This window comes from Semicossyphus pulcher, unplaced genomic scaffold (assembly GCF_022749685.1).
Source record: "Semicossyphus pulcher isolate SPU_LCO1_2020_fin unplaced genomic scaffold, fSemPul1.0.p SCAF_19, whole genome shotgun sequence".
Taxonomy (NCBI): domain Eukaryota; kingdom Metazoa; phylum Chordata; class Actinopteri; order Labriformes; family Labridae; genus Semicossyphus; species Semicossyphus pulcher.
In genome coordinates, this window is record NW_027211692.1 from 8,260,838 (window position 1) to 8,284,654 (window position 23,817).

Sequence of the window (23,817 nt, forward strand, 5' to 3'; positions counted from 1 at the left end):
GAAGGAAGAAAAAGGACCTGTCAGACACTGTGAAGGGCAGTTATCTATGCTAATGCGCTGGTTTTTAGGACGGGCGCTTGGAGTGGAATGTGAGAGTAACACTGCGTGTACGTTGGCGTCGTGCAATTTATGAGCAGAGCAGAGGTAAGTGGGCAGGTTGAAGGCCTCTTCAGCGCTGTTGTTCATATGGAAATGAGACGTAATGAAGTCAACACTGTCAACTTCACGTCTCTCGGCATTGTCACAGTGATAAAGGGCGCTAAAGGTAATTAATTTCAGTCAAAATATTGAGCACACAATGCCCGGGGAATGATGTCATAGACACTGAAGAGGCTGCGTTGTGCCTTTGTCATGTTTTATATCATCACAAATCTGTCAAACTGCTAGCATGATTCCACACTCGTCGTCTTTAACCATTAATAACTGTCCATTCTCACATTCATTTGTGCAAATGCAACAGAAAATATGGGTTTCACAGCCTCGCCAGGTGCATAAAAGCTGCGGTGAAGAAGCCGGTGAAAGTCTGTTTATGCAGAAAGGAAGCGTGTGCATAAGCAGTCTTTGCAGCAAACGTGTAATCTCCTGCATACATATTGTTATACATCTCATTATCGTGGATATCTCACTCATCATGCAGCTCAGTCGCGGTGAAATTATGCACATGTGCAGGAGGCATCTGCAGCTGGATGTTGACATTCACATTTAACCATGTTTGGACACAAAGCAGACCCGTTATGTCGCGCATCTGGCACAGCGACGTCCTCATTGTGTTGTTAAACAGCTATTAGGCATTAGTGTGATGTGAGCTACAGAGGCCTGCTGATTAGAGTGGGTCAAATTTATAACCAGATGTGTGTTATTTTTTCAGTACATCATCTGAGCCTGTTTATCTCTGATAGACTTAAACAAAGATCAAAGAATGACAGACCGCCTTAAAGCCACTGGAAACCAACATCTACAACAGCCTTCTAACTCTGCAATACAGAGTGTTATTCACATAAAACTAAGCGTCCAAAAGTCTCCTAACATAGAAAGCTGCATCATGCTGCTGGTCACATGTGCTTGTTGTTGTGTGCAGAGCCAGGAAGGTGTCAATGAAACCTTGATTTAACATGCCTATACGGCTTTTGTTGATGCTTAGAGACTCTCAACTTTAGTACATGCATTTTCAACTTTCTAGGGGCCTTAAAACAATAAATACATGCCCATATAAATATTAAGATGGTCTATAATTGTTCCACTGTCCATTTTGCCACTGAGAAGATCTGTTCATTATGTGATCCTTCCACATTATGAATCCACAGTCCTCTTTGCGTGAATTCTCAAACTCTGGATTAGTCAAAAACAAGAAGAAGCATTCCCCCAAAAGTTTAGTTTTTTTAGTACAAAGTTTTCACTTTTTTTAATCTATTTATAGTTTGAAGATTGGAGATATTCATGTTAATAAATATCTGGTAAGTCACTATCTATCACCGAATGAGGTAACACAATGGTGATTGAGCCTATGGCCCACTGATGAAAGCCTTTGCATTTGCAGTATTACAGACTGGGTGTCTGGTGCGACCTTTCGCAGAAAAAATCTCAAGCGACAGCCAGTTAGTGACGCGTTTTCATCAATCAATCAATCAAATTTTATTTGTATAGCCCCAAATCATAACCAGAGTTATCTCGAGACACTTTTCAAAAAGAGCAGGTCTAGACCGACTCTTTGTGATGTTATTTAAAGAGAGGCCCAACATGAATCACCATGAGTAGCACTTAGCAATATTCGGCACATTGGCAAGGAAAAAACTTCCTTTTAACAGGCAGAAACCTCGAGCAGAACCAGACTCATGTTGAACAGCCGTCTGCCTCGACTGGATGGGCCGAAAATGGGATAGAAGGAGATGCAGGATAGAGACAGGCAAAGAGAGAAACAACAACATATGTCCTTGTTACATCAACAACAACAGGTAATACATACTTATGGTTACAGTGCCAATAAAAGTGGTAAACTAGTGTGAAAATTAGCAAAAAATAAAGTTGGTTGGTCTGGTAGAGAGGGTAGGCGGAGCTAAGCGGCTGCTTTTCCGGTCTCTGCAAGTGTTGCGAGTAAACAGTAATCTACTATGACTGAACAAACAAAGAAAAGATCGATGACTACAGAAACAACTTCAGAAATAAGTGAAAATCCAAAGAAAAAGAAATAAACTCAACGCTCAGATGAAGGCAAACAGTCTAAAAAGGAAAGCGACCGTCAGCGAGGAAAATCAAGAGTTAAAACCGGAGCCAACCGTGGGCCTGCAATTACCATTTATCGCCATAGGTGCCGCCAAAGAGAACGAAACTGAGATCCTCAAGATTACAACTTTAAAAGATTAAAATACTTTTTCTGACATTTTAAACTTGAAAGAGATGTGTTAACATCTGTTGATGAAAACATTTAAACATAATGCAGCTTATATTTGTACGGGACCTATGATTGAGTTAATGCCGACTTTATAACGACCCCTGTCTGGTCGACCTAATGAACAGGTCAGAAATCCTCAAATAGTGCCAATTAATTAACCATCAAACCTCTTCAGGCATAAAAACCTGTGACTAATACTAATGTTATACTAATAAAATGGGCGTGAAGGATATATCAATACATCATTTCCAATAGCTGCTGCTCACGGGGCGCTGTAACCTTCAAGCTACGCCTCGCGCAGTCATCTCCACGGAGCTGATAAAGGCAAAGCTGAGTACACTTGTGCACCAAAGCCTGAAGGTGTGACAGACACAGGCAATAAAACTCAGCAAAGAACGGAGAGATGGTAAAGGAAGCTCTGTGACGTTCGTATAAAGCAGAGAGGGAGGGGGGAAGTGCGCCGTATGGAGTCAAGAGGAAAAGCTGACACTTGACATAAGTCACCTGACTGCAGGCGGGGTGTTACTATCACCATCGTCATCAAGCTGTCCATACAAGAAAACTTGTCAGTGGGGAAGTGTGTATACACAGTGTGACAGAGTACATACGGTTTTCCCTTTTTTTCCACGTCTGAGCCCAGCTGTGTGTTTAACCCCCTATACTTGCCCCCCTGCCATAGGTCTCCCCATCCAGGCTATCACATGACAGAGGCCAACGTCCTCCCAGCATCCTTGAGCGCCTGTGATGGGCACCCAGCCAGTGACTGATCGCTCGCCCGTTCCCTCTCGTCAGCACTTTCGCTCATCCCGCTCGTCATCAATGCTCGGCGGTAATAAAACCAATGTCATCCCGCTCCTTGTGAAGTTCACACGGGGAGATAAGGGGAGAGAATGTGCCACCGGCTTTTTGTTCTAAATTAATTTCCCCGCCGTCTCTGTGTGTTCAACGTTTCCTGGGCGGTATTTTGTGCTGACAGCGAGTTAATCTCCTGCTTCAGACTTCATTAGGACAATTTGCTTCCTTTAAAGTCATTTACGGTTTGACTTTTATAGTCAAGTGTGGACATGTGTGTTTCTAAATGGGAATAATTGATCATGTGAGGCTGTGCTGGAGCAACAGGAGGACCTATTTGGTTCATTAAAGCTGCATGTGGCTGCTGTAAACATTAGGGAGATGGGCTGTATATCAGGCTTATTACCTGAGCATGATCACCAGAGAGGGGATGTCTCTTACAGCCCTTCAAACAGGAGCTGTAATGCTGCTTGGAGCACCTGGTTTATGTGTGCCGTGTCAGCCAGGAAAGAAAAGTATGATGCTTTAACGTCCACATGAGAGTTAAGAGAGAGATACGGAAAAACTTGTAGTCGGAGCTGGCCGTAACTCACGTTGCAGCCGAGACAGGCCTATTTTCTTGTTTAATCATTCTCTACACCTACTACTATATGAAACCACAAATATTCCAAAAGTCTAGACATAACTCCTATCACCAAGCATTTCTTATCCAAATCATTGCGTGTGCAGTAGACGGCGGTTTGTTGGAACTGAGCTATGAATGCCTGCGGAGATTACGAGGGTGGAGGAGGGACAACAACATTAAGAGGAGATAAGAGAAACTCATAAAATAGCAGCGTTTCATTTCCTAAAAACACAATACATGCCTGGCTGCCTGACAGACGACTATCAGCCGCTCGGTAGAATCATAGCCCGGTTATCGGTGCTGGAAATGGGAAGCTACGGCCGCACGTAGGCGGCTGCGGCTGGAATGCTGATGCACACTTTCTGTATTAAACCTGCTGCTAACTGCTCCCTCATTAGTGAGTAATTATAGTAAAGTTAGAAATGTGAGAGAGGTACTTTAGTGAAGTTTCTCCTCCTGCTCCTGGCTTTAAAGCTCCATCCTTCATCCCTCCAGGCACCTGACCTTCTGCTTTAGAAGCACAATGCACATTAATATTTCATACCACAAACACAGATACACATCCGCACATTTTGACTTACAGCTCAGTGTTGGGAGTCTCTGAAGCACAGCACACAGCCGGGCTACCTGCTCAGTGTTTTACAGTGCACTCACACAAAGACACACTGTGAGAGGGATCCAGGTACCTTGGAAGTCTCACAAGTTAAAGTCAGAGGTGATGTCGAGTTTTTTTTCTGATAGTAATCAACATAAAAATAAATGAATTAGCCTACATTGATATGAACAAAGTCACTGTCTTTCACAACTGAATCATCACTGGTGCAAACTGGTGTCAGAAGTTGAGGTAACACTTGATTTAAAGTGCACCATAACCCTCAAATTCCACAGGATCCGTCTCCGGCACCTTCCGTGTGCGCCATTCAAGTCAACGCTTGTGACTCCACAGCACGCGCCGCGGTCTGTCTCCGGCGCGCCCCAGAAGCGTCTCTCCGCTCTGCTCCGCTAAAGATATACGTGCCGGGTCTATTTTTGACGGAGGCCACTTCAAGCACGCGTCAAGCTCAACAGAGCAGACCGCTCCAAACAGTCATTGGTCATCTGGTCATTGCGCCAGACACTGATCCTGTGTCATCCGGGCGTAAGTATGTTTTAAATGAAGTGAAGTAATTTGCTACATTTGTACATCCATCTGTTACTGAATAAAATATTTGTCTATGAATATTGTGAGCTGGAAAGAAAAACTGACTGGGACCAGGCACCAATCAAATGCATCGCACCAAAAACAGGCCAATCAGATCAAAGTGCATCGCAGCGGTGCCGGTTGATTTTCAGTCTGAGTGCAAAGTGAAGAAGGAGAGCTGGGCTGCAACTACGAGCCTGACACGTAACGCGAGTGAACTATGAACGGGACAGAAGAGAGTTTGGAGGAAACGCCACCTTTGACTGAAGGCAGTTTTTTTGTTTAACCAGAAACAGCAGTTAGAACGCCCTCTTCAAAGCCACCATTCATTGTCATTTTACCTCGTAGAACACGGGACTTGCTGGGCTACCGCTGCCTGGTTACACGTCGCAACACGTGTGTGTGTGTGAATAGGACATGAGAGTGGAGGGGATTTAGCCCAATACTGAAAAAAGAAAGTGCGTGCATGTAATTTTAGCCGTAGCTGCTGCAGAGAATTGTAAGTAGTTTCTTTTATTGTGTTTTGTCCAAGATCTGCGTGTGTGGATGCTTTTCCTGCCTTTATATATCAAATTTGAGCTCAGGCAACTCTAAAAAGCTTTTGGTGAATTCTGAGTCTGAGTCTGAATTAGACTTTTTCAAACAAATGTACAAAAAAAATAAAGAGACCAATCTCATATTACTTTTTGCCAGATGGAAGCTGAGGCACCTACAGGTGGATAAACCCCCCTGATATAAACATCGCAGTTTTCACTTAGACAGAAGCTAAAAAACATCGGCATCCCCCTCCTTCCTCCTCTCCTCTTCCTCATCGATTGTCTGCACGTCTGCGCCTCAGTGTCTCATGGCAGCAGAAGCCAAAGTGATGGAGACAAAAGGCGGTTTGGGTATTAATTCAGCGCTCACGTCTTCTTTCAGGATCCTTTCACATGCAAAACGTTTGGGCTGCGCGTCGGGCAGAAGGGGACGCTGACAATTACAGCCTCACATTGAGCCGCCGTCGGAGACTGACTCTTCAGACTGATTGACAAATGAAAGAGCCGAAATAGCTTCCATTAAAAACGGCCACTTGCCAGAATAGGGGGGGATCATCTCCAATATCATGTCTCAGATGGGAAAGGGAAGAGATGAGCGTGCATGGGAAATTGAGCTCACAATTCAGAGCGTTACAAAGGCCATTTAGAATACATGCAAAGAATACCCAGCGGTCCTGCAGAGGCTTTAAAGCTCAGATTCAATGGGACATCAAGATAGAGCAGAGACTTTCTGAGCAGATTTGCATCCAACTGTTCTTTCCCTTCAATCTATAAACTTTCCACTCTGCATTATGCTAACAAACCCATTCTGCTTTACATACACAGATGGACAGAAATGAGGGGTGCATACAGAAATGCGCTGATTAAAAATTGCCTCTTCCTAAAGCAAAAAGAAAATCAACAAATATGTCTGTAAATCTCTGTACGTGATTCAGAGTTGTTCATTGTCCTGCCAAGCACGTACACGGATAGATTTCCAATCATGGATGTTGCTCAATTTGTCTGCTAGTCCCTCGGTAAACCCAATCTGCACAGCTGAGTACAGCATCCAAATCAACAGTTTGTGCAGACGGAAGCCTGTTGAGTGGCTCATCACATGTGAAACCAGAATGACATGGTTCCTGAGTGGGTGAGGATTGACAGTGTTTGCTTGCTGAGACTCCCGGTGTAATATTTGACTTTCTTTTCAATTTCAAATCCAGATAGATGTTTTGAGGAAAAATACTGTGACCGAAAACGGGCGGGAAAAATGGAAATATAAAAACATGTAGAATCTACATGCAGAAAGTGGTGACAAAAACATTAACAGCAAATTAAGCAGTGTTTAACCTTGTGAACATCTCCATGTGGTGTTCTTCATGTGCTACAAGACATATCAGGGACAACATGAGCAGTCATCTCCATGGCTGGGCCCGTCTGCTTTTAAACTGCAGTGTACCAAGGACAGGCTGAACAAGACGTTTTCAGATTGGCAGGTTTGAGACGTCACAGACCTAAGGAGCCAATCCCGTTAATGGACGGGGTGATGCTATGCATATCATTATGTGCAACCTACGGCAACCACTTCAGTGATGCGCGAGCCAGCTGTAACCGTCATCGTGATTTTTGCAAACTTACTACTGACTACTAACGTTAACGCTACTACTACTAATTACTACATTTCAAGCTAGCTAAGTTTCAACAAGTTGCCAATAAACGATGGCAGAGACGTGCTGTAATTTTGCTAAAGGAGAAACATAAGACATAGTGGGCGGGGACGATGCAGATAAGGGAAGGAGGAGATGCCTTGGGAGGATTTCTACAAGGAAATTAAGCGTATTTTACAGAAAAAACACATAATTTATTATTTCAAGCAGAGCATTTTATATGTCTTAAAACATGACTGCTCTTTAAATGCACAAGCAAGGCAAGGTCAAAAACACAAATCCAGAAAACATATGCAACAGAAAAACTCTGCATATCAGGTTATCACAACAGAATCGCTCCAGGACTGTAGGGGGCGCTAAGTGGAACGGATTTATTTCCAACAGGGAGAAGGACCAGGTGGGGAATTTAGGCGGGGAATGCTGGTGGAGTTTGAAGAAAGAAGTACCAACCAGCACTCTGACTTTGGGGACGACAACGACATGGCAAAGACGGGAGATAAGCAAGAGGAAGGTTAGGCATTAGTCAGTGCCCACCTTTGAAGGCCCGAAGGAGTGTTTCTGTGGAGTCAGCCCCGGAGTTTTAGGAGATAAACCCGGCAAGAAAATTACCTCACCTCACTACTGTATTCCCTCTTGACAAACTAATGTGTCCCACCCCTCTGGGGCGTGAAAACTTCATCCTTTCAGCAACCCAAACCTTCTGTGTAAATTATTTTTAATAGAATATGTTTTAGCAAAATCCTGTCCCACTGAGCGCCCCCTTCTGGTATATAAACCTTCTGGTTTATTGTGTTAAAGGTAAGGTATTAATGTGAAGACTTTGTCCTGGGTAGTGCAGCCTTAAGATGTGGAAGCAAGAAAGCCCCAGACAGAGATTTGGTCTAATCTTAACAAAATCAATTGTCTTGAGGGCAAAATAGATCTGTTATCATCACCATGCATGAATAAGGCTGCATGAATAAAGTAAACATGGTGAGAAAGACTTGGTGTTCCCGTAGAGTGCATGAGATGCAGGTAGTCAGACAGAGCTCAGGTGTAAATAACGAGCACTCGTGTGTGCGAGCACAAACAGCTGCAGGGGAGCTGCTGCACGCTGCTGCACGCTGCTGCAGGAGCACAAACAGCTTCTTTAATGGAGAGAGAGCGACGTGAGCAGAAATTCATTTGTGAGATGACACTCTCCTGAAGCCCCGCAGCACAAACCCCCGCGAGAGGGATGTTGTGGCTCCGAGGATGGGGAGTGGTGGCTGCTGGGATGCGAGTGTGTGGATGTGTGTGCTTGTTGGAGGGAGGGTGTGGGGCAGGATTGAGGAACGGGGTAAAAAGATGCAGAGGTGCCTGTGTCATGTCTCTGTGGAAATCAATAAACTCTGCTGCATGCATAGCGCACTGTTTAACGCAGGTACACACACACACACGTCAAAGAGGGCGGGATAGAAGAGTATTCTCTGTTCCCGTACTGTCTTGTACTAGATTTAAAAATGACGATGTGCGATAGGAATACAAAATGTCTTCGTCAAGTGCGTCACTTTATCTATAAAATCCTGATTATAAGCACTCACTGTGTTATGTTGTATGAATATTCAGTCATATTGCTGCTTGAGGGAAGTTCTGAAGGGAGGTTGCATGTGTAGGTGGTAATGACTTGGTAATTAGTCAGCAGATTTTATGATGACATTACAGCTTCAGCCTTTTCTGTCGATGTTGCTTAAACACCCGGACATGAGTTGCACACACTTGTGGGCTCAACACGTCTGCTCCTATCAAAGTTTTACTGACTCTAATGAGAGCCACCTTGATGTCCTGTGTTTTTTTATAGACGTGTTGTTCTGTCTTTTATTTACAGGAAGCGTGACCTTCCCTAAATCTCTCCCCCCCCCTTTGGACTAACTTTGTTATAGATCCGGCTTTAAACAGCGCTGAGCCGAGGCTCAAGGTGAAGTCACAATGGATGCATGTGAAGCTGTAGCCGAAGGTGTGGAATAAAGAAAAAGCACACTCAAGAGCCCAGGACATCAAATTTCAAGCCTGGGAGCAAAATAAAGAAAGGAAGAAAAAAAAAGAGTAACAAAGCTGGCTGTGTACAAAGACGCCCCCTGACACACACAAACACACACCGGCATGACAAAAAAAGCCCAGACAATAAAAAGGAAGAGAATAACAATAAAACAAATGTCCAAACCTCCTGGAGCAGATTTTTCATCATTAAATGAGCGCCTGAGGGCAGAGGCAGTGTGATGAGGAAACACTGGCGTGTGCCCCGCTCTGTAATTAAAAGGTGGCCGGATGGAGAGAGAGAGGAGGAGATGATAAGCACCGGGCTCTGCGCCCCAGGACACGCCGATATTGTCAGACGCTTTAAACAATACGGTTATGTGGTTTTTCTGCACAAACAAAGATGGCAGACAGACTGCTGCTGTTTCCTAATGAAATCACTGCATCCTGTTTGAAAACAATAATGCAAAAAATGTAGAGGTCATGTTTATATTATAAAACACGCACAAGCACAAAAAGCAAGTACTAAATAAAAAAATGTTCTTGTTATGATTTAGTCTTTTTAGTGCAAACCGCGTTCTGTTTGATCGGGCCCTTCTGTGGATTCTTCCTTTGTTGGATTGTTTTGGTTGGACTTTATGTTGGACTCTGTTCGCCTTCGATTACCAAGTAAGGTTTTTTTGTTGTTGCCTTTTTGTCTTTGTGTTGAAAGAATAAATATCGTCTGCATGTGGGTCCTCTCCCTTTCTGTTTTATCTTGAACCCTGACAGTAATACAAAATTAAACCATAAGAACTAAAGAGAGAAAGTGACAAAGTAAAACAGGAAATAATATCTGAACCCCGAAATACAAATCAAAAACCAAACTAGAATAACTCATGAGAAATCCAAAACAAAGTTTTGTAATGTAGTTATTTTATAATATTAAGAAACAGACAAACCAACGTTCCTCTGTTAGCAGTTTGAAAGCATTTATCAGCTTCATTTATCTCAGTTACAAGATGTGAGATCATAAAGCTGCTCCACTATATGTACTGTATCTCCAATGACAAGTGACCCGTCAGACCAAGGACTCCTTCACTGTTAAATACATAACATGATGTTATAATGTGACGCCAATTTAAAACAAAAAACCAAGGCTGAAAAAGTTTTGGATTTCAAAAACACTTCACTGCCATTTATTGTTTTATATCTTGTGTATTCCAACCCGTGGCTGAGGAAGTTTCTTACTGCATATGTATGTATGTCTTGTTAAGTTCAAACTGTACACAAGTCTGTGAAGCCAAAGGAAAATTCCTACGCGACATTAAGATTTCTATTGTCTTGTATTTAGCATTTGACCTGAGGCAGTCTCCTGCACCAGGTCGGGTAACCTGCAAAAAAGTTACTTAATGGGAAAAAATGTATATAAATTCATGGGTATGGGAAAATCAAAATGCGGGCAGGCAGCGTGTGAGAACAAGCAGCCTAAGCAGCCGCCAGGACTTGTTTTATTGTGAAAGTTTCACCCACACATCCGGCCGAATAATGGGACGTCACGACAGCAATGTAGGCTAGCGACACCGACGTTGACAGTGGCTTTGCTGCTTGCAAAAAAATGGTAGCCGTAAGCTAGTTATGTCGCTAAGGAAACACATTGACAGCTGCAGGAGTACAGGTGTTACGCCAATTGACATTCACTTTTCCAAGAACAGAACTCTCAATCTGTCAAAACGGGAGAACAAGGAGGCCAGAACCCAGTTCGTGGGGAAATTTGTATGCAAAAATGTTTCTGGCACTGCTCGAGCGTAATGTGCACACCATCCCGGCATCAGCGAAGCAGAGACTTTATCTCAGTTGGATATATTCAATTACTTCCAGGGCAATTAAATATCAGCACAGTGAGTAGCAACATATAGTTGGTAATTGTTTCTGCCAAATAAGCTTCCGTTAATTAATTAGCCTATAATCTGCTAAATGTTTCTACGTGTACCAGTTGTGCATAAAACACTTGAAAGTGAGTGACTGTAGCCTTGTGTGTTTAAATAAATCACGGGTCAGGTCTGATATTAACGGGTCGGGTCGGGTCCGGATTTGATTCGGAGATAAATGCGGGTAACAGGTCGGTTCCGTTAATAAACTGACTCTGACCTGAGGATGTCACTATATGGTTATTACAATTCATCCAGAGGGGAACGTCAAAGTCAATCCGTTTCCCTTAAAACTACAAATCCCAACTTTCAAACCAAAGAACGCTAATGCCAGCTAAAATCCCTCCAACACGCTCTCTCAAAGGCAAACCATTTCCATCTCAGTGAGAGTGATCCAACGCCATTTGTCCTGAATCAAATCTTTAGTGTGTACGCCACTCCGCAGCGTGTCTAAATTCAGTCACAAAGAATCACAAGAGATTTCCTGACATTTGTTCTAGCGTTGTCCGTACACGCCTCAGTAATGAGTTTGCATTTGCTCCAACACGCCTTGTTGTGATTCTATTAAACTCAGCAGCAAACATTTTGCTCCCTGAACACAAATCCTGCCATATATCATCCTTAGTGGTGTTGAAACATCAAGGCGCACACAACAAACAGTCTTCAAAGCACAAAAGAAGGATCTGATGTGGCGCAGGAAAAGAAAGTGAAATGAATATAAAGCATGGAGTGACAACTTGGAAAAGCACATGTGCAATATCCAGTGACAGACCAAGATTGGTTTGCTTTGAGAAATCAGGAGGACGTCGAGTCTGTTTGGGATGTTTTTGACAAAGCTTTTTAATATGTCTTCTCTGAATGAATGGTGTCACTAAATTGTGTTTTTGTGCAATAAAACAGTCCGTCAGAGGACTTTTATTACATGAAAAGCCGAAACTTCAGTCCCTCTCCTTCTTCAATAACGGTCAAATCTCCCCTGAGAAAGAAGAATAAAACACAGTGGTGAAATGAGGATATTTCAACTCGGTACAATTACAGGGCATTTTGCAAAGTGCTGCATACGGCAATCAGAAATCACTCCTGAGAGTTGGCAAGGAGAGAAAAATACTTTGTTTTTAATGTCCCGATATTTTATTTGGACTTTCTCATTGCTGAAAAGCTTTTGTCTGCCCTTTGCCAAGCAGAGATCGTTGCATCGCTGCCAGTCAGCTTTGAATCCTCTGGATGGGGATTGAAGATGAGAACAGTCGCTGCTGCTGCGCCTCCGTGGAGTCGTGCGACTGATGCCAGAGTCGACTGCTTCATTTTTCTGGCTTTAGCTTCAAATTAGATCAAGCATCAGAAACGACCTTCAGATATCAGCACCGCCAATATGCTGACGAGGATGCACGGGAGAAAAAGGCCAGTGATCAAGATTTATGGAGTGAGGGCGCAGCGGGTGTCAGGAGTGATACGTGTCTCATCAACGGTGAAATGAAATGTCAAATTAGTTTGTGTGTGGGCGTGTGTGTGTTGTCTGCAAGAACGATCTAATGGCTGTTTGTACAGAGCATCAATGGACAAAGAGACAAAGACTTTGCTTTCAAATGACACCCAAAGTGAGGAAGGAAAGTGCGGGTGTCAAACAGGGTGCTTATAGTGCAGAACACTAATAAGGAGCGCGTCAGCAGGACGGCGGCGGCAGATCCATTCTCCTCCGGGCTCCGTCTTGGCAGCACCTGTTATAAACTTTCTCTGCCGTCTTGCACAATTGGTTCTGTAATTTAAAAAGGTCAGCATGGCTCTCATGTAATTCAATACTCTCATGGTGCTGTATTAACCACATATTTAATCACCCTCAGGGTGGTGTAAGAGCTGAATACTTAAAAGCAAAAGGAAGAGGTAGAATCCACGGTTCAGCACGGGGCCCGGCGCTCCCACCTGAAATATATGATTCACAGCATGTAGGAGGAAGAAGAGCTTATCCATGAGAGCGCCTCTGTGTCTCCACTCGAGTTTTAAATATAACCTGGAAAACTGAACGTTTTATATTAGGAGTTCATTTTGGTGCTCAGCGTAAAGAAGGAAAGTCAGGGGAGGAAGAGAATGTTTTATCTTGTTTCAACAAAAAAAGAAGTCAATTTTGTTTGTCAGTTTGCCTCAACAATCAAATTAAAGGGCACATTCACCGATAAAAACCTGCAGTAGTGTGAAGTAAAACAAACATCTCTGTGATGAGACAAACAGCCACACCTTCTACATGTTTCTACACTATTATTATGGTGTAAATCTAAGAAGACTAAACCGCTGTGTTAAATAAAAGCTCTAACCCTACAATTCACATGAAATGATAACACTAATTACCAGTTGCAAAATACAATTTGTAATTAAACTGAATACAAAACACATGGCTTATATCTGCATCTAACCAGCTCTTTTACTTGGAAAATATGAGCCACCTGTTGCACACAGTCTGGCAGAGCATTATGGGATATGAATGATACTTCAGCAGAGAAAAGCAATCATCAGGTAAATTACAGCGAGCAGAGAGCCACTTTATTATCTTTAAATAAAAGGCTCACACATGCAGTTCAATATACTGCACATATGGCACGCTTAGCTGAGCATGACGACACGAGTCCAGAATGCAGCATAAAGTGAAGCTAAGAGACTGACTGTAGGGACTAACAGCAGCCACTTAGCCGATACATCTCTCCTCCTAATACACCGCATGCGAACCAACATCCCAATGTTTAAGGTCAGGTTAATAGAGCTAAAGTATGGCATGCTAAAAACGGTTGCTTCTAAATGTCTCTTTGGTTGCTTTCCTGCTTATATAAACCACATCCACAGCTCACTGTTACTGATCACAGAAGCCACAACCAGTGTGTTTAAAATTTTGCTATTCCCAATATGTACATGGCAACCATAGAGAGAGGAAGTGCGTGTAGATTAGGGTCACAGGCAAAGCAAAGGTGCCTTTAACTTGCATTCTTACTAATTTTGGTAAATATAGCTTAAAATCTCGGCAAAGATCAGTATCCCAAAACGACAGTTACCTTAAACTATGAATGCACCTTGCTAACAAAGCTAGCCCACGCGTTAGCTGTTAACTGTTAGTGTTTACTATTCCCTTGCTCCTCTTCAGCTCTCCGGGCACAGCCTAGCTGAAGAGGCACTTTTGGCTTAAAAAAAAACAAGATGACCACCGCAAAAATGCCACACTCAAAGCTTCAAAAAGTTGGGGAAAGGGCCATTCACCCTTTCACACACACATCCATACACTGATGGCAGGGGCTACATTGCAAAGTTCCAGGCTGCCCATCAGGATCTAAGCTAATCATCATTGACACACCGATGGCTAAGCCTTTGGAAACAATTTGGGGCTCGGTGTCTTGCCCAAGGACACTTAGGCCCCCGTGTTCACGTAGCAACCTTTTCTGGCAGAAAAGCGCTGGCAGGGCGCTGAGGAGCGCTGTTACAATTTCATTTAGCTTTTGTCCAAAGCGAGGTACATCTGAGAGTTAATACAACACAAGCAACGATCGAGACAGGAGGAAACAAAGTCAGTAAGTGCGAGTGGGCCAACAGGCAGTGCACAGGGCATATTGTGCGGCGAGAGAAAAAATGCTGCACCCAGTGAGACAAAAAAAGGCTGCACCTGGGTTTTGTTTCTATGACAACCATAAGTTTAACTTACTACAGAGCTAACAACAAGTTTACAACGCATAGGGCGATAAAAGCACAACACTTAACAGCAACATTTAGTGTCCGGCCGATCTGTCTCTATTGTGATAGCCTACTGTTTGTTTGTTGATATGTTCAACTCCGGGTGGACAGAAACAAAATAAGTTGCTCCTCCCTGATTGGTGGTAACCAGGGTGATGAGTGTTGCACCATCTGATTGGTCATCTGAAAAAAAAAGCGGCAGTGACGACACAAGCGCCTTTCAGGTGTACTGATTGGAAGAAGATCCGCTCTACCTCTGAGCCACTCAAATGGGTGATGTCCACTTCTTTTGTACAGTCTAAGAGGGCAACAATGGTATGGATAAGGTTAGGGAAAAAGTGTGGTTACGTCAAATACAATATGGTTAGGGTGTAGTTATGCAACTAAACCCCGTTAAGTTAAGGAAAGGTCGTGGTTATATAAAGGCAGTCATTGTTACAGAGCTCTTACAGCATCGAACACCTGTTTCCAGCATTTAGGTCAGACCTACGTGTCGCTGTAAAAAGGGCAAACTACTTCCTGCATTGGCACCGAATGCTGGCAAAGGATGTATCCAAGGTGCATAATAGGCCAGGATACGTGCATGTTACTCACCAGCCTGAGTGGGTTAAGAGAGTCCCACTGAAAACCCTAAACGATGAAAGCACCATTTAAGAAACGGGAACAGGAAGTCATTGCTTTGGAAACTGCAGGTATTTACTTTAAGGCAAGAAATTAAAAGAGCTGTCAGTATGAAAGTATGCAAGGAAATAAATCAAAGTGATGCATTGACATTTCTCTCTCATGAGAGTCGAAGGGAGGGAGATGGAGTTCGACTTTCCCGAATCTAGATACTATTTCCGAAGCGCTGACACATTTGCAGGAAGTACAATTCACCACTCAGAAGTGACATCCCTCTCTGGTTCGGGTGAATTGTCACTGAAGCTGAACACCTTGCTTGAGGCATCAAATGTCTTACATAAGAGTGTATATCTTTTTTTTTTTATCTTTGTCTAATACACTGGCAGATACGTCACTCTGCACTTATAATTCTTGAGGGAATCACCTTGTTTCTTTTCAGCTGTAACTAGAGCAGAATGTGTGTTGCAAGCAGAAAAGATAAGAAACGCCATGTTATAAAACTCGGATGTCATCAGAGTTTCAAGCAAAACTGTCATTTCACCAAACGCTGAGTTTATCCTAATGAAGCTCGGACTGCTGCCAGTCAGAGGGATGTGATTGAGACCATTTTCGCCAAGGTAGTGATCCCTCACCCGTGCACACACATGCTAGAACACACACACACATTAAATCACAGAGTAGGCAGCCACACACCGCCCTCTACTTGACAAGTAAATTGCTTCCTAGATTGTGTTGGCAAAAGAAAACCTGGAGAGAAAGAAAGAAGGTGGTGGCGTGAACATGGTTAAAGAAAATGAATGAGAGGTGAAAGGCAATAGAATGAAGCGAAGCAGCCAGAATAAGTAGATAACAGAGAGCAGCAAGTGTGAAATGGTCCGCTAAGCAGGACTGCATTGGACCTGTCGTCCTGTCTGATGAGAGCTGGGTGGAAGAGAGGAGAAATCAGCACGGTGTAACTGAGATGACTGTCAGCGGTGGTGACAAGAAGAGTCTAGAGGTGTTTCTCTTATCTCGGACAGGGAGACGTTTCAGAAGGACTCAGGCTTTAAATGAGAGACTAAACTTCTCGAAACACATTTTGTCGAAGGTTCACCCAAGACATGGAGTATCAAAAAACTAAAAGACATGGAACAGTATCGGACAAAGGTCAGCTAAAGGAAGGGCATACATCTTGACAAACCTTGATAACAGACTGCAATGATAAATTGCTCTGCAAAGTTGAGTTAGGAACTACTTTTTCTTTCCTTTTACCTCTAACGCTCAAACAAGGTTGCCTATGTATCAATCTCGGATCCCATTGGCTTTAGTCTGACGACGATACAGCCTCTGGGGACAGCGGTGAACATGCCAAGCGTGTAGCCAGCGGTTAGCGATAAACTACTTCCAGTCAAGACTTCCTTTTCCTTGTGCTGCATTGTTTACAGAAAGAAGATCTTGTGATTGACTTTAATTAACAGTTCTTAACTTTGCTGAAATTACAACATCATGATGCAGATTAGTAAAAAGTCAAAATGAAGCTTTGTCACGTCTGTCCTCAACTACTTTTAAAATGCTCGTTTGTTGAACGGAGGTTGGATCGATCATTTATGATGCATTTGAGGAAGTCGGGAAATCTGAATGCTGAATGGCTTTGTGACACAGCGTCAAGGGAATTTATTTCAAGTTGAATTTAAGATCTACAACAGTTTACTGCAGATGTCTGTTTATAGAGATTAATGAGAAGCTAAATAATCGTCAGGTAGCCACGACGGGAGCCGGGATGGCGCTTTATGCTCCGCCTGCTTTTGCTCTCCAGATGGACCGTTTTTCCTGCATACGCCGCAGCCTGCTGATACGGGATTGGTCAATATTACTCGGACTACAAGCGTAGTACAAACGGCAACCAGAACACTTGCCGTCCCTAAATAGAGATTACCTATATATTAACTTGAGATGTTGGAAAGATCAAAAGTTAATTTGCGATCTTGTGATTTCAGAAACAATCCTAACGACAAACCAAGCCGAACAACCACCTCATACCACATCTATCCAATGTTCAAAATTCACTGATACATACAATTATGGAAATTATGGAGTGGCTCAAGATGGCTAATGTTGGAAACCAGTACCATACATATAAGCAAAACTGACCAAACTACTGTCAATGCATTCCAGCCAAACAGGCTGTCAGTAGAATTTCACAATCTGAAACACAACCCATATTGACCATTCATTCCATTTTTTATACCCTTATCTGGAGAGCCTGCAGCCTGTCTCAGCAAGCACTGGGTGAGTAGTAGAGAGCAACCTGGACAGGTATCTTTGAAACCCCTCAGAAATAATCAGATAGTGAGTTGCACAGATGCCTTTACTTTATAACAGTACTGCTGTAACATGACCAGAATACATGAGAGTAACTGCTGATGTTTGCCAAGAACAATGTTGCAGTCCTGCTGCCAAAACACAGATTTAGCTCCTTAAACTAAAAAGACTTTCATTTACATGGGAATAATTCATCATTGCTGCGAGGGCAACGGTGTCAAGCACGTAAATGTCAGACAGTTTCACAGACATGATGATGGAACCACACCATGAAGTGTTCATCACTGATGAGATGACATGCCAGAGATATACGATCAGTCTTACCTGGGACTAAAGGAGCCTCTTGGCCCTGAGCCAGCCTGAGCAGAACCATCATGAGGAGGGGTGTGGCCCCCGACCACGTGCCACGCATTATGATGCTCACTGTCCTGGCATCACTGGGCGTCAATCTGAGGAAAGATAAAAAATAAAAGCATGAAGGCTTGGTCGTGTCGCTGGGATATACCTCTCTCTTCATTTGGATGCAAACAGAAAAAAGAATATTCAATTTATTGTGCAAATTAGCAATGAAATGCCAAAGTGCAGGAGTAAACAACAGCCGCTGCAAAGCATGACCACAATACATAAAACATCCCATTCGGCTTTTAAAAGCAACCTGTGAATACAAAGCAGTTTTCATGGCAAATGACTTACAATTATCTATTGACTCTCTTTACGTTGTAATAGTATGTTAGTTGAATCCATTATTTATAATCCCAGGAGAGTCTAGTCTGTGAATGTTAAGAAGATTGCAAATCGACTTTCTCTGTAGCTAAACTCTTACTCAGTCTCTCCCTTTGTTCGCACAAACACACACACACACACACACACACACACACACACACACACAACAAATGCTTGTGTGTCAAATTGATTTCAGACAGGTGAGACAAAACGTCAGAGTTTAGCGATGTGTGCGAGACAATGCCACCGTGCTGACATCACCTGCGAGGCGGTGACAGGGACCGTCTGTAGCATGGAAATAAATCGGAGGATTCTCCGGATCAGCCATCTGTGGAACAACCTGTTCAACCCTGTTTGATTACATCCAGCAGGCCGGGCCGCCTCGACTGCTTCTTCGTCTCCCGGTCTTCTCCTCCGTATCTCTCACTTCCCTCTCGGCACTGCTATGCACTGTGATTTTCTCTGGCGGGCCCTTTTTGCCGGCATGACATACTGCTTGAATTGGATATGCCTCAGCTAGAATATGATGGACCTGCTTTATCGGGAATTCCAAGGTACTGCAGTCGTGACTGAGTCTCTTCAAGCCTTGCATCTTTTGAGATGATGAAGAGCATTTCAACATCGCTCTTCCCAGCTAAAGAGGTGAATGTATTCAGGGATGAAAAGGAAAAATAATGTTGACTTAGAGCAACCGAAGCTCTTTTCACCAAATGTTTGCTACTGCTGAAATACACCATGTTCTCCTTCCAGTTGTAACAGGGTCATGTATGTACTGTTGTGACCGGTATGTCCTCCAAACTCAAGTTCATATTGCCCCCTCCCCTTTGGCCTCTTGTACGATTCCCTTGTGGGAGAGTTGGATGTCATTTTGGCTCACTTATTATCCTAATCCATACCCTTATTTATCACAGTCATTAGTTCATATTTTTTGCATCCCACACTGTTATAATGTATGTCACAATCTGTCGACTGGGACTGAAAAATAGGTGTGTAAGAATGAGTGCTGCTAGCTTAATGTTGAGGCTAACTTGGTCCAGAGATCCAGATATCTTTCCCTTCAAAACCAATGACTGTATATATAGATAGACGCATCTCCATCTGCTCTCATTGTACCAAAGTGATGCCAAAATATCTTGTGATGGTGACGTCATTTGAAGCCAGAGTCTGAGCAGTATAGCTCGGCGGGTGGAACGGCCGTAGCCTCTTCCGCTAACCAAAACGCACACTTAACTTCAGCAGAACAGCTTCTTGTGTTGGTCTGAAGCAGACGTTCACAGATATGGAAACTTCAATGACTGTAGTGATTGTTTTAGTTACGTCTCCTCTCACCGTTTGTCCTCTACTCTATTAATCCGGAACAGATCAGCTGCAGGAGCTGTATTTGTCAACAGAGCTGTGAATCCTCATTTTGACAGCATCAAATAACTAATTAAAAATAAACTTGTCAGAAAAATTAACACTTGGTCGTAAATCAGCATGATGAGAACTAAGTATAATGACAGAAACCATGTTTGAGAAAAATGTAATTGCCGTGTATTTTGATTTTATAGTTTGACTCATGTCCCATCTGTTAACATGGAGGAGGCGGGCTTTATGACCTATACTGCAGCCAGTCAGCAGGGGGCGCTCCAACTGTTTGGGCTTCACTTTTAGGGAGCTGTCATGTCGTCAATCTTTTTATAGAGTCTATGCTTCAAACCAACACAACACAAGACAAATCCATCTGTTACACAATAATGGGTTAAATAAGACCAACTGTCATGCCTTTTTCAGTCACGTAACTCCAAATGGACTCGCGATTTGCCTCTTATTATTGGCAGCGCCTTCTTTTCTTGTCCCCGTCTTACTCTCCTTTCATAAATGGGTTTGCAGGAGAAAGAAGGCTCAAGCATACCAATTTACTCTCATACCTTTCTCTCCATTCTTATCTTCGGGTACTCGGCGGACACTCTTGCCGCCCTTTACATGCATTTCATGTTCTCAGAATTAGAAGGGCCTCTTAAAGCTGTCTGTCAGATCTGAACCACGGGGAGCTCATTGTTGCGGGGTGTGTTATCATGACCTCTCATTCCTCCAGAGCCAAAGCAGAGCCGAAGAATTATGCGTTCTATTTGCACAATTGCTTCATTTGCATTTGACGATAGCGACGTGTTCCCAGCTAAGTGTTCCATAAACTAGTCCGTGTAGTTAGACTGAAAGATCCCAGTGTTTTTATCCTGCAGGGCCACCTGAACCAGTCGCACGACAGTATCCTGGAGGAGCACGGAGTCGGTTCCTCCATTTTTCTTGATAATTGTGTCAGATAAACACTGCATCCTCCTCTTGCAGGCAATCTGATAAATACCCAATTACCAGTCAGGAGATGGCTGTGACAAGTAACCGCAAAGGGGTCTCTGGTTACAGGAATGTGGGATACAAGCCTCAACCCAGAAGGAACCGGACTCGTAATTCAACTCATCACCCTGTTCCATTTGATTAATGAATGAACGGATTAGAGATAAAGGGAGATTTATTTGCGCCCTCTTTTCTAGAAAACCACAAACACGTATGCAAAGACGCATCAAAGGCCAATCAATGACTATTCCTCGCTTCCATCAAAGGAAATGAGCGTGTTTTACAAGACTTGTCTCCGCGGCTTCCTCTGCATTCACTACCAATTCAGCCCAAGAGGAATGAAAGGCCCTTATTGTCTCTCTTTATCTGACTCAATGACTGCTGAATGGATTGAAGCCAATTAATCAGGCAGTGACAAGAAGCATTGCTGCTGGCTCAGTGACCAACTCCCACAAAAGACAGGAACCATCAGCAGAACAGTCACTGCCCACAAATTGATTTTCTGAAGCCTGCTAAACCGAGGCGATGTCATTCAAATCCTGCGGTTTCTCCTTGTGACCCGAGCACTTAAACTCAGCAGAGACGACACTATTGTGGATAACCCGTCGATCAAACCACGGGTAAAGGAGCTCATAACTTTTCTCTGATGTTCTAATGAGATGCAGTGCTCATGTTCAGCATCCTTGGACCCGGACAAAGCTCAGGTGAAGTGTTTGAGAGGTAGTTTTTGAAGGTATAGAGGAAGCAAGTTGGAGGCCTCTGGAAGTAAGAATGAACTTGGTCTTACCTCTGACTGTTAAGCTGTTTCTCTTTCATCTGCTGCTTTTGTGATTCTGAAGCACACTGCCCATTCTGACACCGACAGAGCAGAGGTGAGGAGGAGGAGGAGGAGAAGGCAAAAGTATGAGGGCAGTGCAAAGAGGACAGGAAGAGAAATACAGTGCGAACTAGGACGCTCTACAGCAGTGGTTCTCAACTGGTGGGTCGGGACCCAAAAGTGGGTCGCAGAGCTGTTTTCAGTGTGTGATTTAAAAAAAAAGTATATGCTGCGCTTTTATTTTGAAGGACATGGATTTCCTTTGACGTGTGTCCAGTAGAGTACTTTAGTTACACTCCATGTATCCACTGATTGGGTCATCTTCCCCTCATGCACTGCCACCATTTTGCCTGACTATTATACTGTTGTGTTTTCTGAGTTTGACATACTGCGATGATATGTTTGTTTTTTCTTTCAATAAATTTAAGTGGCTGAAAAAATCTGAAATTTGGGTCACGATTTGTCACTAAGAAGGTAGTGGTGGGTCCTGAGGCGAGACCAGTTGAGAGCTACTGCTCTACAGGGTACACTTGTATAATATATTATACAGTTTCGCCATCAAATGTTCTTTAATGATGCCTTAAATGTTCAGTCTTTGGGTTAAATCTATGTTTCAGCATTGACGTTGCGGCTTTTGTTGTATTGGGCTGCATTCATAGACTGTATAAAAAAAGTTGGACGACATGACAGCTCCCTGAAATTGAAGTCAAAATATTTAGAGCGCCCCCTGCTGACTGGCTGCAGTATAGGTCAGGTAGGTAGGTAGTTCTTATCATGCTGATTTATGTGCAAGTGTTCATTTTTCTAACAAGCTCATTTTGAATAAGTTATTTGATGCTGTCAAAAGGATGATTGACAGCTCTGTTGACAAATCCAGCTCCTGCAGCCGGTCAGCCCCGGATTAGCAGAGTAGAGGAGGACCAACGAGAGGAGACGTAACTAAAACAATCACTACAGTCATTGAAGTGTACATATCTGGGTTTTTTTTTTCAGGTAGTTAAGTGTGTGTTTTGGTTAGCGAATGTGGCTAACACGTTGAGCACAGTTCATGGCACAGGTGTTGTACTGTAATAGAGTGCACAGGCATCTGTATTAAATTGTCCACTGTGTGTACGATTTACTGTGACTTACATACAGTACACCCATTTTCAATCCTAACCATTTGAATATAATACAGAAAATTTCTGTTTCTTGTTTAACTGATTTTGTTTTGTATTTTCTCAGAGACAATTAGAAGGCCGATCATGTGATGGACTAAGGTGTTCAATCACCTCAAATTGGCTCAAGCTAATACATATTAGCTGATGTCAGTTAGCCAAGGTATAAGTATTGTGCGAGGTAACAGTATAGTATCAAATCCCTGTTTGTGTCTCTTCTGATAGAGTTTCTTACTGAGCGATAACCATAAACATACGTACTAGGACTAAGACAGCCTACTTCATTTGGCTCCTGAATATATTAGCTTCCCTGAATGTATTTTTGCATGGAACAAGGACTCCAGAGATTGTCTGGCATTTCTGATAAACAGCTCACGTTACAAAGGATTGACTTCATTTACAGTACTGAGAAAAGTTACAATTAAAGCATCCAATATGTTCTCTCAATACTCGTGTGGCATTCAAGTACCACGATGGAATCAGGTATTAGACGTCTACGTGTTATTGTAACTCCTGTACTGCTTTTCTTCTCAGTATAACTGGGCAACCTTGGATCCACCCTGCCGTAATAGAAATGATAAAGTGAGATTCCATTTTTAGAGTTACATTTTGTACCGCGGTTTGCTTCGGTGAATAAGAAGAAAGCCACTTCTGTGCAGGTTCTATGCAGCCGAAACTGCATTTTTATGCACCGCTAGCACTCACCCACCCACAAGAGAGTCAGGAGTTTAGTGCAATTTAAGTTCAGTGTCAACAGCAAAGTTTTTAGACTCTAGAGTTCTGCTTTAATGTATGCCTCTATATTTATTTCAAGAGTCTTTTACACCACAGCGGCGGAGAATTCAAACAAACAAGAGAGGGCACGGGGATTAAACACTCTATACCATGAATCATTGGCTGCAGTTCACTGAGGGAGCATATTTTCACTTAAAGAATCCTGTTAAGAACCGAGATGCATTATGAGGTCTATGGGACACAGATTGGGTTGTTATACCTGTTTGTAAATTAAATGTGTGTGTGTGAGTAGTCCTTCCTTAATCCCGAGTGATTAATGGATCATTGGAGACTACAGATGTTTTAAAT

At 43.1% G+C, this 23,817-nt stretch overlaps 1 protein-coding gene across 1 annotated transcript in view; it reads right to left on the reverse strand.

Annotated features, from left to right (window-relative positions):
- The window catches only part of robo1 (roundabout, axon guidance receptor, homolog 1 (Drosophila)), a 215,602-nt gene extending 197,469 nt beyond the window's left edge, over nucleotides 1-18,133 (reverse strand). The window contains exon 1 of the mRNA XM_069667969.1: nucleotides 18,028-18,133. Coding sequence (XP_069524070.1) covers nucleotides 18,028-18,115 — 88 coding nt within the window. The 5' untranslated portion in view covers nucleotides 18,116-18,133. The remainder of the gene's footprint in view (nucleotides 1-18,027) is intronic.
- Between the last annotated feature and the right edge of the window lie 5,684 nt (nucleotides 18,134-23,817).